This window comes from Ilyonectria robusta (genome assembly GCF_021365365.1).
Source record: "Ilyonectria robusta strain PMI_751 chromosome Unknown BGZ61scaffold_7, whole genome shotgun sequence".
NCBI lineage: Eukaryota > Fungi > Ascomycota > Sordariomycetes > Hypocreales > Nectriaceae > Ilyonectria > Ilyonectria robusta.
The window spans coordinates 1,184,953-1,198,978 of NW_025764441.1; the positions used below are offsets into that span (position 1 = coordinate 1,184,953).

The following is a 14,026-nucleotide window of genomic DNA, read 5'->3' on the forward strand; positions in this document are numbered from 1 at the left end:
GGCTGCGTCTCCCAGCTGTCTGACCCGGCCGAGGCTGATTATCACTAGGGAAAGGAGACGCCGGCGCAACTAGGCGGAGGAATTCAAAGTGACAAGGGGGAGTGCGAGCAATTGCGAGGGAGTGAATACGTAGGGAATAAGGAGCTGACGGGAAGGTTAGGAAAGCTTGATTCGCAACTTGCACGTGCCGTATTGCCCAACTAGGCAACAGCCGGTATCATATTTCGCACCTGGTGGGCCGCGTAAACCCTCCGTAGCGCTGCCCACGCACCGTCGATACGTCACGTCGGATCACTAAAGCGAGCGGCACAGCGCTGCTGCAACGGCGATTACAGGCCCTTCCGCCCCCAGTAAAGCCACCGGCGGGACGGCCCCAGCGGGCTTTATTCGGCTGTCCGCGGGCGACCATTGGGAGGCGAGGCTGCATCCCCTAGCCCACGGCAATCCAGCCCCCCGGCGCGGCACTGGCTTTACTGATGATGGAAGGGGGGCTGCCACCTACGTTTTTTTTGGTCTTTTAGTGCCTGCCTGCAGTTGGGCGGCCGTTGCGGATGGCTGTGGTGGTGTGGTGCTATAGCGAAGGGAGGGGAGGGTTGGGTTGAGCTGAGGATCTGCCACGCTACATACGTGGATGATACGTAGCTCGGGACTCGACGAGTCGCCTAAGACTCCGTCGGCCTTGTTCGAGGAGTAAGAGGCGTCAATAGCGCCCGGCGAACGCGGCTCCAGAACGCCGTCCCGGAGGCGGAGTTGCGGGAAGCCGGGCGGGTGCCAATTACGGGTTTTTTTCTCTTTGGCACCGGGGCATGTAGTGGCACGGGATTGCCTTGATACCATGGCCAGGATGGATCCAACTCCCTGGCTAAGCTTAGACGGTCATGACATGTCTTTCCGGGGTAAATCAGCAAACCGCTCAATGAATACGGCAGGGAGACAGGGCGACAGAAAGTCAACGGCCCCCTTTTCGTCAATGTCACTCTCGGGGTCCAACGGGAGCGGCGCAGTGACAAATGTTGACGTACCGCTGCGACGCAGGCTTCGCTTTGAACCGTCATGGATGCGAGTGATGCGAGGGGATACGAGGATGGGATTCGATGGATGGCAAGCCACTCTCCACCTTGGGAATACGGTTATCAATGCTGAATGCTGCTTGATGCTTGCTTGATGCCTACTGCCTGCTTCAATGAAACAACTCACAGCCCTACTTGGACCATCATCTGAGGCTGAGATGACTGTACCGACTCCATCTCACCCGGCGTCATGACAATCATTTCCGCCGGAATCCTCACTACGGACTCTTCCCATCGCCCGTCTGCCGATTCGTACGTCTCCGTTGCCCAACGGCATCCGCGGAACCACCATGCACCCCTGTTCCAGGACGGCGGGCCACTTCATTAAACACCGGACCCCTGCAAGCTGTGGCCCGTCACGCAGTCCAGGCCGATGCTGTCTTCACAGAGCAGAGCATGTTAAAACCAAGGCCACGGCCGGATCTCGCGGATCGTTACCAAGATGATGTGGCACCAGTTCACGTCGATTGAGGCCGGCCAAATCTCCAAGCACCAGCCCATCCCCCTGACCCATCCGCCCCGGCCTCGAGCTGTCGTTCCGAGGGATTTTGACCCAAGTCGCATCGCATGCGCCTCGCTCTAGGGCTGACAACACCACCAACGAGGAGCAGAACTCGCCCACCCACGCTGGCAAAAGAAGCTCATGCCGTCGGATGCTGGTCCTGGAGCAACCCAGACTCCCACCGGTCATGCCAGGCTGAGTACGTGGACCGCCCGCGCCGTTACGCAACGCATGCGTACGCAGCGGCGCGCCATCGACCCCCAGCTCTCACGACATGGCCAACGTCAGCTATGCAGATCAGTCTTTGTTGGCGAACTCCTTATTCAAGGGACTCGGTGCAAGTCACGGAGCGAAAATGCGAGTGCCACGAACACAGCGTTATTATAGGCTCTGCAAATGCCGACAACGCACGCTTACATGGTGGTACAATGCAACCATACCATTGTAGGATACAATATCACATCCTTCTATGCGCAGTATGCTTGGATGCGCCGTCTGTGCCAATCCTGCGGGCCACATTCTCACCGGCTAATAAGCGTAAGCCAGCCACAATCTCACCGTCCACAGCTACGATACATGCAGACGCGCGTCCTAGACTTGGAGGCTTGGGCGGCACGTTTGAATCTCATCTGTCACATCACAGCTACATTGGGAATTCAGTAAACATGGTAAATTTTGATTCATCTTCTACAAAAGAGAATAGCAGCAATAGCTGCCTTATGCAATAAGAGTTATAGCGCTCAGCTGAGCTTTTAGGCTTCTATAAGGATTTGTAGGCTTAGCTGAGGACATCTTAGGTTACCTTATTATCCTAAAGCTCGGGACCGAAAACCTGCCCTTTATCTCTATTAGTGCTAGTCTCGGGATTTTACATCCTTACTATCATTCTCACCACGTAACCATTGACTGTGACATCATCCAACTCGTTATACATCTGATCTAATCTGATACCCAGCCGCCATTAGAGGCGTCGTCTATTTGTCGGCCACCTTGATCACAACCTTGCCAAAGTGCGCGCCGCTGTACAAAAACGCAAATGCGTCTGCCGCCTTGTCCATGTCGAAGACGCGGCTCACGACCGGCCGGATCTTGTGCTGCTCGTAGAAGCGCACCATCTCCTCGAAGCGGTCCTTGGGCCCGTTCAGGATGCCCTTGAGCGTCACGTTGCGCCGAAGCGCCAGCACGTTGATGTTGAGCTGCTTGGCCCCGGGCGCGTCCTCGTCCTCCTTGCCCGAGAGGTAGCCCACGCAGTTGATGAGCCCGCCAAACGAGATGCACTCGAAGCTCTTGCGCAGCGTGCGCGCGCCGCCCGTTTCGAAAATGATGTCGACGCCTCTGCCCTTGGTTTCGTTGAGGACCGGTTCTTGCCACTCCCAGTGCGTCTGGTAGTTGATGCCGAAGTCGGCGCCCAACTCCTTCTTGGCCCGCTCCAGCTTGTCGTCGGTGGATGACGTGATGATGGTCTTCAGCCCAGCCGCATGCGCAATCTGCAATCCCGCCACCGACACGCCGCCCGTTCCCTGCAGCAGAACCGTCTCCTTCTTCTTGGCCCCGTCTGCGGGCTGGCCTAACGGTCGCATGCCATTTAAACACGTCCATGCGGTGACCGAGGCCACCGGCAAGCACGCAGCCTCCTCGTCCGTCATGTAATCCGGCACCAAGACGAGAGTCTCAGCGGGGAAGCAGCGGTACTCGGTCAAAACACCAGGGAGCGGAAACCCGAGCCCTGTGGCCATGTCGGCCTCGGTGACCTGGCCCGTCAAGTGGCTCTGGTTGAAGATGGACATGACGCGGGTGCCTGTCTTGATCTTGGACGACTTGCTGTCAACCACGACGCCGCACATGTCTGAGCACGGCACTAGGCCCTCGGTGTCTTGGAGCGTCTGGTGATGATTGTAGAGACCCATGACGACTAAAGAATTAGCACAGCCCATTGATGGCATCGTATCAAGTCACCTTCGGTATCGCGATAGTTGAGGCTCACGGCGAGCACCTTGACCAGCACCTCTCCATCTTTGGGCTTCGGCACCTTGGCCTCTGTGAACTGGAGCTTATCCAACCCATCCTGGGCGGTAGTCCACTGTTTGTTGACGTCGGGCAGGGGCATTGCGATTGCGTTATTTCCCAATGGTAGAAGCGACTTGAGGAATCCTGCCATAGTGAGTTGCGCGTAGTGACAGTGAATGTCTCATATGCAAGATTCAATGACGTCCGCAACGGCTGGAATCTGCAAGGAACGACTGTTATCGGACAGACGCAATCCTAGTCTTATCAAGGTTAGAAATGAATGGCCCCTCTGCCCGAAACTTTTATGCATCAAGGTGCAGATTAATAAGCAATCTCCAACATGTTTCGGCTCCTTCAGCAATTGACTTTCGAAACAGTTGGCAATGACTTCGCTCGGCTTCTTAGTTTGTCAGGTACATAGCTTGGACATTTGATACAAAATGACAAACTCGAGATGTATTCCTTCACAAGGCGCGCTTCGTATCCGGATACATGGTCCTCCTCCACGCAATCTCCTCCCAAGATATCTTAATGCACGCAACAGCCTCTCCATCAAACAAACGACCGGGTTAATTCCCATTCAACAATGCAACCATCAAAAACACCAGCGTCATAAAGCCCCCCCCTTCACCTCTTATATATCGCATCGCGACCAGGCGGATCCAGAATTAGTCGAGGGGAGAGAGCCGGACACCAACCACAAACAAAAACCAAAACAAATGCAGCAATAACTTGACAGTAAAACTTTTTTTCTTTTTCCTCCCAGCAGCTCCTCGTTTCCACATGCTCGCCACATCGCCATCACGTCCGTGTACCACCCTTCAGCGAGCCCAGGCAGGACTCGCGCGTCGCCGTCACGGTCATCTCGGGTGGCCTGACAAGATATTATGGTGGGTATAGTAGTAGTCGTTGTCGTCGCCGAAGCAACTCCCCCAGCGCTGACGCAGAGCAACAGCCTGAGGAGAAGCCCGTGTAGCTGTCTAGACGTAACGTCGTAAAAGCGTCATAATCGTCAAAGTGATGGTCGTAGGTCTTGTCGGGGTACATTTGAGGGTATTCCATGCTTGCTTTGGCAAGCGTCTCGTGACCTTCCGTATGGTTGCCCATTTGTTGAATAATTTCTGTATCCTGATCTCCTATCCCATACTCATCGGGTTGCATCATCATCAAATCGCAAGACAAGGGTTTGCCTCTGCAAATTTCGGGTTGTCGTAAAAAAATCCCACGTAAAACTATATGCGAGGAGCTCCAGCGAGCTCGACTGGCGATTGACCCAGTCAGTATTACAAGTCGTAAAATCAAAATGCCGTGCATAATGTCGATACTGCGTCGCATTCATTAACGTCAACCATAGCAGGCAGGAAGTGTCTAATGGCGGCGTCAGAACTGGATTAGCCTCGGCAACTTCTAGTGGTATCGCGAGGCATTGGTAGAGCTGGAGCCGACACGCGCACCATTGTCGGACGAATCTAGGCATGTTAGTTGTGAATGTGCAGACAAATTGAGTCACATACCGCTGCCACGCGGAACATGGCCGTTAGCACGGCGTCCTCCAAATCCACCGGTGCTCTCCCACTCGGGTCCGCGGGGCTGTCGCTCAGGGGCGCCCTTGGAGCTGCCGTTTGCACCAGGTCGCTGGCTGCCAATGGCGCCAGGGGTGCTTCGGGCTTGGCTCTGGAGAGCGCCGGGCTCAAAGGATCCGAGGCTTAAGCCACTGAGGCTGTTGAGAAGAGCGGCATCGTTCTTGGGGCCAGGGGTGCCGGTGCTACCAGGGTGGACGGGCTGAGATACATAATCACCAAAGCGGGCGGTTGACCCCTGGGTCATGTTGTTGATTCCAGACGGGGCCAGGTAGCTGGAGGAAGCCTGCGAGGGGCTGGGAGTGAAAGAACGGAGATCGGCAAAACTCTTCGCAGCTCGAAGGTTGTTGGGAATGCCGTTACCGTCAGGGCTTCCGGGAAGCTCCAGAGTCGGGCCCTGTCGTCCCATCACGTGGTTGTAGGCACTGCTGGCAGTTCGAGAATCGCGATCAGCGGCAAAGTCAAACGTTGCCGCTCGACTGAGTCCGCGCTTGTGCATGTCCAAGCTGTTAGCAGGCTGGTTGTGCACGTTGGCGGTGGGCGAAGGCTGTTGTCGCTTGAGGACTGTGAGCTGTCTAGAATCAGCCTCACCGATCGACTGGTGCTCCAGGCCCATGTGATGCGCAAGGATGTGGATAGATCGACGGTGCTCAGGGGCGATGCCAGGAGGGAACACGAGAATTTCACGGGAGTCGTCCCGTCTGAACATGACCAGCTCCGTGTAAAACTCGAGCGTCTGAGGGTCATTCAAGTCGACGTCACCTGACCAGTTAGTTTAATTCGTGTGCAAGGCAAAGTGATACATACCTAGGTGAGCAGTAGTTCCTCCCCTCTGCTGACTCTGAGACAAAGCTCCAAGAGACTGGATTGAGCTCTGCTGGTGCAGCATCGGAGCTCGGTGCTGCTCCTCTAGCTGGCCGCGCCTTTCTCGCTTCTCACGCTCGATACGCTCACGCTCGGCCTCAGGCAGCATCTTCTTGTACTCCACGCGCAGCTTGCGCCCATGAACATCCATTCCATTCATCGCCTCAATTACCATGCGAGTATCCTCGGCAGACTGAAAGTTGGCAAAAGCCAGGCCTCGGAAGACACCGTTGTCAAAATGATAGTTGAACGCATACGGCTGGGGAAGATGCATCTCCAACATGATGGACGCCAGCGTCTCTTTCCGAACCGCAAAGGGGATGTTCTTGATCACAATGGCGGTCGGAATGAGCTGGTCGCTGTCGGAAGCGGTCGATCGAAGATCGGTCGGGGAGCCGTGTGAGCCGGGGTGGTCAACTCGGAGGCCACCGTTGGACATGTTGTTTCCCATTCCACCGTTATAGGGCTGGAGACCACCGTGGATGCCAAGAGCGCTGTGGTCAGTCCAGTTCTACGTCTGTCAGCGAAGTCACTTCAATCTAGGAAAATCACGTACCTGAGGAAGAGCAGCGCGTCGGTTAACATTCCTCTGTCGGCCCGGGCCGTTGACAGCACCGTTGACGGTGGCAGCGCCCGAAGTGTTGTAGTTCCAAGCTTGGCCATTATCCAGCATGTACCCGGGCATACCTCCTTGCATGTTGTCCATAGCCCGTGGGTTGTAACCGCCGCCGCCGCCGAGTCTATCAGCGGGATACAAGGCGGCTGAGCCTAGCTGGTTGTTGTCGAAAGGACGCTGCGACTGGCGAGGCAGCGACATGCCAGCGTTGAATCCAGCAGCGCCTCCGTAGTTGGGTCTCGAAGAGCTGGGAGAGCGGCTAGTCGACGTGCCATAGTCCATGTAACCGAGGTCGTGTGGTTGTTGGGTCATTGTCGCGAGGGAATCCAGTGTGGCAAGTGACTGCTGACGTTACCCAGCAGCCTGTACCGGATATCTAAAAGGCCGTGATGGTTGTAACTCGTTGTGATGCACGATGTTCAGTGTCGCAGCATCAATCGACCGACAGGAGATCACAGCTGTGCGGTAAACAACAACGCAGCCGGATGACGGGGCAGTGTTGCCTAATATAAATGAATCCTTCGTGAATTCAGGGGGTCCTAGGATCCAAACGAGGGTCGATCGTGACTAGCGGACGATTGGCACAGGCAAAGCAGAGCTTTAGCCAACGAAAGCAGAGAAGTCGATTCCGACAACAAGCCGAGTGGCGACGGGTGCAAACGACCGACACAATGAAGGAGGCCGACTTTGCAAGCGTAGCGGAGCAGGCGTCAGAGCGTCAGGTTAAGTGGCCGAGTTGGTCGCCTTGTACCTGGGTGTGTAGATCCGGAGTCGAAGCCGCGACGGACCACTACGGAAGGGAGAGAGGTGCAAAAGGGGCGGTGGCTTCTTCCTCGAAGGAATCGTCTCGTTTCGTGCCGTGTCGTGCGGTGGCGGGCGTCGTAGGAGCGGCGACGACGAAGGGAGAGGAGAGAAGGTGAGGCGAGAGGCGAGAGGCGAGAGGCAAGAAGGAGAAGAAGGAAGAGGGAGTAGAAAAGGAGAAGAGAGGTCCGCTGCAAAAGTCGGCGATGATCTGGAACGGGCAACGGGGAGGAAGGGGATACGGGGGGGGAGCCGTGTGGTGTGTGGTTGGGGAGGTGACGGTAACAAGACTGGACGGCAAGACAGTGGGAAGAGTGGTTCCCGTGGTGGGAAATAATAAAATCAACCGCCCTTTGGGGACTGGGACGGGGAGGTTTTTTTCCTTGGGACGGGGCGACGGGGGGGCTGTACAGTGTGTAGAACACTAAAGACTGTAACCCCTGCTCCCTACAGCGTGCGCCGGCTCCCAGCTCTGAGCCCTGGCCTGGCGGGCTGGCAGTGGGTCTCCGGGCCACCAGGGCAGCCGCAAGCACGCTACCCGCCCCTGTGGAGATGGATTGCTCCCCGTCCGCCATGACAGTGGGAGATGCGCGGATGCGGGCAGATGCAGTTCATTCCAGCCCGTGGGATGCGTCGACGCCATGCCCGCGCGCGCCGCCATTTGCTGGACAGGCGCAGTCACAGACGCAGGCCGTCACAGATGCCGTCACAGAGGCGACCGGACGACAGGCCCGCGTGATGTCGACTGCTGAGTAGACAGCTAGCTCCTGGGGTGACAAACTTCCAGGCTCCCCCGGAGACGGCCTCAGTGGCAGCGCCCCACAGTGTGAGCCCTGGTCCGAACGCACTGGTTGGCTGCTGGCTAGCTGCTGGTGGGCCGGACGGGTGGAGTGGATGAGATGGGCGGTGGGTTGGTTTGCGAGTGAGTGAGTGAATGAATGCAGAGTAGCAGACCGAGTGACAGTCTGTGTGTTATGTTGTGCTTATTGTTGTGCAGTGTCTGGGGCCAGTCTTGAATGCTGTGTCCAATCCGGCGCAAAAGAGCCCAAGAAAGGAACTGCATGCATGCATCTGTCACCAACGACGTAGATGTCGGCTGTCACTAAGATTCTGCTGTACTTGCTGCGCTGGTCCTGGACGAACTGCTTCTCATACATGTTGCCACGGTAGTCTGCAGTCCGGCTAGATGCGTTCCGCATGTCTTTGCCAGGTCATCCCATCTCCAGTGCAATGCTCCGTCTCTGAAACACCATTTCAGAGAGTCATGACAGCTCAAGTCTGAGGCCGTTACTAATTCATTAACCGTTTGAATTAATAACTCCGGACCCAAGTGTCCAAGAGAGACCCAAATTAAGGCGCTGTCTCTTGGCCTCATCCCCCTCTCATCCCATCTTTGGCGAAATGCCTCCTCTGGGCCCCGGATGCTAACCAGCGCAAGGGTGACCCAGTGGTGACCGGTGGCTGCGGCGGAGGCCGGTGGTAATCCAGTGGTGACCAGCTCTATTATCCCAGGCCCCTCGCGAGGCAATCTACCGTGGTGCGCAAGCTCCATGTTGTCTTTGCTTTGTCTTGGAGAAGCTCATCCGTCGTGTCGATGGCGTCGCTACTACGTCGTAGAATCTCCTCGGCTCGTTGTCTCCCTGCCAAGTCGAGCCGCGGCCGGCAAGTCGAATGGAATCAATCGACAGTGCATAATAGGTTGTTATGGGAGCCACGTGTAGACGAAGCACAGATCTGGCCACGGCACTTTCTCCAGGCCCCATCCGCATTCCGATACAATACCTGTAGCATTCCCGACGATTACATATAGACTCAACGGCGTGCCTGCATACTGGTCAGTAAGCTTCTGTCAGTCAGAGCGGCCCGTCGGACACCAGTCGATTACCATCACCGTGGAGACGCGACACGCCGTCGTATGCCATGCTCGTCATCGCCACCAAAGGTCTCTCCCGAGTGGCCCCTATTTCCAAACGTCTCATCCAGATTTGACCCTCTTCTACGAACCAAAATCTCGCCGCCGCGACAACAGCCAGGGTCATCCCAACCCACCCGCTCTCAGGGGTCTTGGCTTCAGGGCCTGCTGAGAGCCTGAGAGTGAGAGGCCACCCTGGACCATCTAAAATTGTCCGTCCGCTGAGTCTCGGGTCCGTCGTGGCTGGATCCGTTCGGCCCATCTAGGGCCATACACGGGACAAGGACGAGATTCTGCCATAGAAGCTATCAATAGCCAGCAGCCATTCAACTGGGATATCCGGCCCTTGACATCCTGCGCCTCTTGATCGGCTCTGGGAACTCTCCCGGCTTCCGCCTCCAATCTCGTGGCATCCCAGCCGAGCGGATCGCACTGTGCCCCAGGTCCAAAGCCACCAGTCACCCACCACCATCACCACTCTGGCGGCCTTGCGCCCATACTGGGGGCCGTCAACTTGCAAGGCCCCCCCTTCTCCTTTCTCCTTTCCCTCGCCTCACCCGTCGTCCATCAAATTCGAGAAGGCCACTAGCGCCGCCTATTTCGACTCATGGGCCCAAGTTCAATCTCCAGGAGCCATCCCCCGGAGATGGCGGCTCAAGTCACGCGGCCTCTCCACAGTCAACAACGAGCCCCTGAACTACAAAGCCTAAGGCTTCATTCCCAGCTGCCCAGCGTCGTCCGGCTTGCCTCCGGCTTGCCTCCGCGCATAGGTAGCTATTACGCAGTAGGCGTGCAGACGCGACAGAAACTGTCCACGTCGCTGACAGGCTGCCTCCCCTGTGGCAATCGCGAGCGCACGTGTCTGCCAGCTTGGCTGCAAGAAGGGTCATGCGACTGCATACACCCACTCGAAATAAACAGCCCACACTCTACCTGCAGCTCAGGAACCACCAACATGGACTCGGTTCAGCTCCAGTTAGATCGAAATTGCCACGCCGATTTACGCCCATCGCCCCAGACTCCGCCACGACGAGCGGGTAGATGGACGGAACGCTCCCGTTGTCAGCTTGATTGTCATACCCGCTTACAGTGCCACTGCATCATGCAAGCCGGCTTGCTGCACTGAAGATCAGGGCGATGAGATTTCAGGGCTCGTCAAGCGACGTTGCCAGCTGACCTTGTCCTACCACACCATCACCACTACAAGCTGTCAGGCGCTGCTTTCTCGATGACGTCTATGACAGTGCGTGGGGTTATTATGAGGCCTCTACTTGTTGTCTCCACAGTTTGACGGTTATTGCGGCTAGTTTTACAAAGCTCTGGCATAGTGTAAGACTGTAGTGAGTGCAAGTCTTTGTTCGATGATCAGCGCAAAGGTAAGTCTTATTCAAGTTGATCCTTCATGCTGCATCAAATTCCTCTAAGAATATCCCGATGCGATAATACCTTGGATGACGGTGTCAATGTCTTCCTTTACAAGACCAAACCTGTCCAAATCGACTTTGTGGTTAAAGTCCCCACCGTAGCCCTCTCGGAAGTGGGCCGAGTAGAACTTGGGTATCATAGCCATCATGTTTCCCTTTTTCAGTTCCTCATCACTCTCCTTGGCCACCTCGGCAATCTCCTTGTCCTCGATGATCCAGTCTTTGTCCGTCGTGTCAGTCACTCTCTGCACACTTTCCAGCATCTCCCGCTGGGTGATGTAGAATGAGCTAACGTAAAACGCCTTGTTCTTGTATGCAGCCAGCTGCTCTTCAGGCAGACTAAGCAACTCGGCGACTGCCTCGCCTACTCGTTGCAAGGTCGATGTGTTGGCCTTGGTGCTGCCTCCACTGTATAGGGTCGCCTTACGAGCCTTGATGTCGATACCCCATAGTCCCTGACCCATGGACCAGTCGAACCATGGGTTGTTGACGACGGCGATCCAACTACCCCCAAGCTCCTCAACGAGCTTTCGACGCTCCGCCTTACCCCACAGAGGAGGCTGCTCTTTGACCATCTGAAGTGCCTCGATGTCACTACCAAACTCCGTGGGCAGGATGTACTTGACACTCGTCTTGACCGCGGCTCGGATGAGGACGTCTTGGGTATCCATGGCGAGGCGGCCCAATTGCATCAGCAGAATGTCCTGATCTTGAAGAGCGGACAGTAGAAAGTCCTCGTCATCGTAGGAGCCTTTCTTCACGATGCAGGCATCAGGAAACGTAGCTGTGGAGTCGCCACGGCTGATGGCAGTGATGGTGTGGATGTTCTTTGACAGGAGGGCTGGAAGGGTAACTGATCCCACTGTACCAGCACCGCCAGCTATGGCAATCTTTCGGCCTTGAGGAGCCATATTGAATGAAGACCGTGGATACTGATGGATGTACTTGAGTAAGTTGGGTAGCAAGTAGTAGTGATGAGTTGGGTGGTTCCATTCAATTAATTCATTGAGCAAATATCCACCTTATATACATTAGAGTTCGCTCCAATCCTCCGTGTCTTCATCCGTTTTATCCAAAGTCCGTGAAAAACTTACAAATGGTAGCAATTCATGTTGAAGCGCCAAATCGAATCCGTCCCAAATTCGTCCGTTCGGCGTCCGAGCCGTCGCACAGTGGGTCAATGACCGGGATCCGCAAACACACGACATCCAGCTGACAAAGACGAGGTCTCGGTCTTGGCCTCGCACTTGTGCGAGCGAGATTAGTGCATTCCTTGGTTCAACCTTGGTCTTTACCTACAATGATTCAAGTTGAAATCATGTACACCACTTCCGAATGCCGGCTAAGAATCACTGTCATGGCAACAAATACGAGCCTAAAGGAAATCAATTTGAGACAGTTATCCTTTCGATTTGCTTGGAACCAGATGTCCATTGGACATTAAACGAAGCAAGCAAGACAATGGTGGCACACGGCAAGGCACTAAGCCTCATGGCAAATGCTCGGCTAACTGCACCCGCACCCGCCACCACAGCCACAGCGGGACACCATCCATCTCCAGCCTGGGTTTCGACTGTCGCCGACAACGACACCTTGGCCAGCGTCGATATGGCGTCGATACCTCCCACAAGACGAGGAGCAGCCGCAGCAGCCTGAGGAAAGTATGCCTCTGCTGTGCTTGATTCCTGCAAGTATGCCTTTTCTAAGGAGAGGCACAACGTGGACGTGCGGCCAACAGTCGCACACTGCCAGCAAGCAGCAGCCAACGTCAGGTAAGCGCATCATGACATCTCTGCCATCACGGCGCCGGGGAACACGGAAGAAGTCTCTTTCGAATCGGCGACCCTTTTTTTACTCCATCTCTTATTTTCTGTCACTCCCAGACCCTCCGAGGCAAAGTTGCCGTGGTCGCGATATCGTCAGCCTTCAGCCTTGGTGGTGGCCACCAAAGTGCGTCTCGGGTTTACTTCGGCCGCCGCAGCCTAGCCAAGAGTTTGTCAACAGAAATCAGCAGGCGCCCGCGAGTTCACTGGGGGGTAGCTGCCTACCTCAGCGCCTGAGAACAACAACATGACTCTAGCCTTCCGCTAAATTTCTGCCACCAAATCGATCCCATCCCACGTCCCACTCCCACATCAACACCAACTTCAACAGCATCAAACATCGCCATCCGCCGACCGACACCGACGTTACCGCCGCGTTCGAATCCGCATTTTTTCATCGCCGTTATCCGCACTCAACTCTATCCTACCATTTTTTACCTCGCGACTCCGTAAACAATGGCTGGCGGAAAGGGCAAGTCCTCGGGCGGAAAGAGCTCTGGTGGGAAGACGAGCGTCGAGGGACCCAAGAAGCAACAGAGCCACTCTGCGAGAGCTGGGCTTCAGGTTAGTTAACTTCAAACGGGCCCGCAGAGCTTATTGCCTTTGCGCATCCCGAGTCCCGCATCCAAGCCCACATCCCTCGCATACCTCGACGATTGCTCGATGCCCGACGCGTCAAACCATCCCCGCACGACGAAAACCTCTTCTTTGACGACCGCGCGCCTTTTTCGAGGGGCTATCATCGTCTTTTCGACTCTGCGATTCGTTTCGACGACACGGATGCTTGGCGACATGCGCGTGCGGATGATGCGGGACGAGATGCGCGAAAGCCAATGCGGTGCATCGCAACTGGCTGCCGAATTTTCACTAATCCCTGCGTTATAGTTCCCGTGCGGTCGTGTCAAGCGTTTCCTCAAGCAAAACACCCAGAACAAGATGCGCGTGGGCGCCAAGGCCGCCGTGTACGTGACTGCGGTGCTCGAATATCTGACCGCCGAAGTTCTCGAGTTGGCAGGAGTAAGTCCTCCGTCAGGAATACGTCAAGTCCCGTGCTAACAAGCTCTAGAACGCCGCCAAGGACCTCAAGGTCAAGCGTATCACCCCTCGCCACCTTCAGCTGGCCATTCGTGGTGATGAAGAGCTCGATACCCTGATCCGCGCGACAATTGCACATGGTGGTGTGCTGCCACACATCAACCGTGCTCTGTTGCTCAAGGTCGAGCAGAAGAAGAAGGCCAAGGCTCTGGAGGGTTGATCGGACGAGTCAGGTTTATCTGCTTTCTGTTTCTGTCGGGTGCTGGTTTTGGGTCGGTAATGCAGGAATGCTTTGTTTCGTTATGAGGAGGCGTCTTCAGCTGGGCGGACGTCCACGAGGCTTGGATAGCCGAGGAGCTTTGGAGGCACGAACGGCGTCGAGATGTCGCAGT

General features: G+C 55.8%; 6 protein-coding genes across 6 annotated transcripts; 1 reads left to right on the top strand and 5 right to left on the bottom strand.

Annotated features, from left to right (window-relative positions):
• Positions 1 to 2,546: 2,546 nt before the first annotated feature.
• Positions 2,547 to 3,679, bottom strand: BGZ61DRAFT_492939 (uncharacterized protein; the record flags this gene model as incomplete). The annotated part of the gene is made up of 2 exons (XM_046250591.1): positions 2,547 to 3,484; positions 3,529 to 3,679. 2 exons carry the CDS (start codon positions 3,677 to 3,679, stop codon positions 2,547 to 2,549), a joined length of 1,089 nt encoding a protein of 362 aa, XP_046106166.1.
• A 1,307-nt stretch (positions 3,680 to 4,986) lies between these two features.
• Positions 4,987 to 6,951, bottom strand: BGZ61DRAFT_531119 (uncharacterized protein; the record flags this gene model as incomplete). The annotated part of the gene is made up of 4 exons (XM_046253661.1): positions 4,987 to 5,048; positions 5,094 to 5,921; positions 5,967 to 6,534; positions 6,580 to 6,951. 4 exons carry the CDS (start codon positions 6,949 to 6,951, stop codon positions 4,987 to 4,989), a joined length of 1,830 nt encoding a protein of 609 aa, XP_046106167.1.
• Positions 6,952 to 8,804: 1,853 nt separating this feature from the next.
• Positions 8,805 to 9,786, bottom strand: BGZ61DRAFT_212439 (uncharacterized protein). Its single transcript, XM_046238030.1, has 2 exons — positions 9,326 to 9,786; positions 8,805 to 9,271 (listed from the first exon to the last, which is right to left on the bottom strand). Exons 1-2 carry the CDS (start codon positions 9,612 to 9,614, stop codon positions 8,970 to 8,972), a joined length of 591 nt encoding a protein of 196 aa, XP_046106168.1. The 5' UTR covers positions 9,615 to 9,786; the 3' UTR covers positions 8,805 to 8,969.
• Positions 9,787 to 10,697: 911 nt separating this feature from the next.
• BGZ61DRAFT_449150 (uncharacterized protein) lies at positions 10,698 to 11,792 on the bottom strand. Its single transcript, XM_046245567.1, has one exon. The coding sequence runs from the start codon at positions 11,685 to 11,687 to the stop codon at positions 10,773 to 10,775; it is 915 nt and encodes a 304-aa protein (XP_046106169.1). The 5' UTR covers positions 11,688 to 11,792; the 3' UTR covers positions 10,698 to 10,772.
• Positions 11,793 to 11,924: 132 nt separating this feature from the next.
• Positions 11,925 to 13,053, bottom strand: BGZ61DRAFT_212349 (uncharacterized protein). The gene is made up of 2 exons (XM_046238028.1): positions 12,886 to 13,053; positions 11,925 to 12,548 (listed from the first exon to the last, which is right to left on the bottom strand). The coding sequence occupies exons 1-2, from the start codon at positions 12,931 to 12,933 to the stop codon at positions 12,162 to 12,164; spliced, it is 435 nt and encodes a 144-aa protein (XP_046106170.1). The 5' UTR covers positions 12,934 to 13,053; the 3' UTR covers positions 11,925 to 12,161.
• BGZ61DRAFT_212366 (histone 2A variant) lies at positions 12,909 to 14,007 on the top strand. Its single transcript, XM_046238029.1, has 3 exons — positions 12,909 to 13,163; positions 13,485 to 13,616; positions 13,666 to 14,007. Exons 1-3 carry the CDS (start codon positions 13,056 to 13,058, stop codon positions 13,852 to 13,854), a joined length of 429 nt encoding a protein of 142 aa, XP_046106171.1. The 5' UTR covers positions 12,909 to 13,055; the 3' UTR covers positions 13,855 to 14,007.
• The last annotated feature ends 19 nt before the right edge of the window (positions 14,008 to 14,026 follow it).

Bases quoted from the DNA above. Each gene is read 5' to 3' on its own strand.
- BGZ61DRAFT_212439 (XM_046238030.1), bottom strand. From the start codon at position 9,614: ATGGGCCGAACGGATCCAGCCACGACGGACCCGAGACTCAGCGGACGG. The intron at 9,272-9,325 runs GTAATCGACTGG...CTTACTGACCAG, and splicing joins GTCGCGTCTCCACGGTGATG to TATGCAGGCACGCCGTTGAG.
- BGZ61DRAFT_449150 (XM_046245567.1), bottom strand. From the start codon at position 11,687: ATGGCTCCTCAAGGCCGAAAGATTGCCATAGCTGGCGGTGCTGGTACA.
- BGZ61DRAFT_212349 (XM_046238028.1), bottom strand. From the start codon at position 12,933: ATGCTGTTGAAGTTGGTGTTGATGTGGGAGTGGGACGTGGGATGGGAT. The intron at 12,549-12,885 runs CGATTTGGTGGC...TGATGCGCTTAC, and splicing joins AGTGGGACGTGGGATGGGAT to CTGACGTTGGCTGCTGCTTG.
- BGZ61DRAFT_212366 (XM_046238029.1), top strand. From the start codon at position 13,056: ATGGCTGGCGGAAAGGGCAAGTCCTCGGGCGGAAAGAGCTCTGGTGGG. The intron at 13,164-13,484 runs GTTAGTTAACTT...CCTGCGTTATAG, and splicing joins CTGCGAGAGCTGGGCTTCAG to TTCCCGTGCGGTCGTGTCAA. The intron at 13,617-13,665 runs GTAAGTCCTCCG...AACAAGCTCTAG, and splicing joins AAGTTCTCGAGTTGGCAGGA to AACGCCGCCAAGGACCTCAA.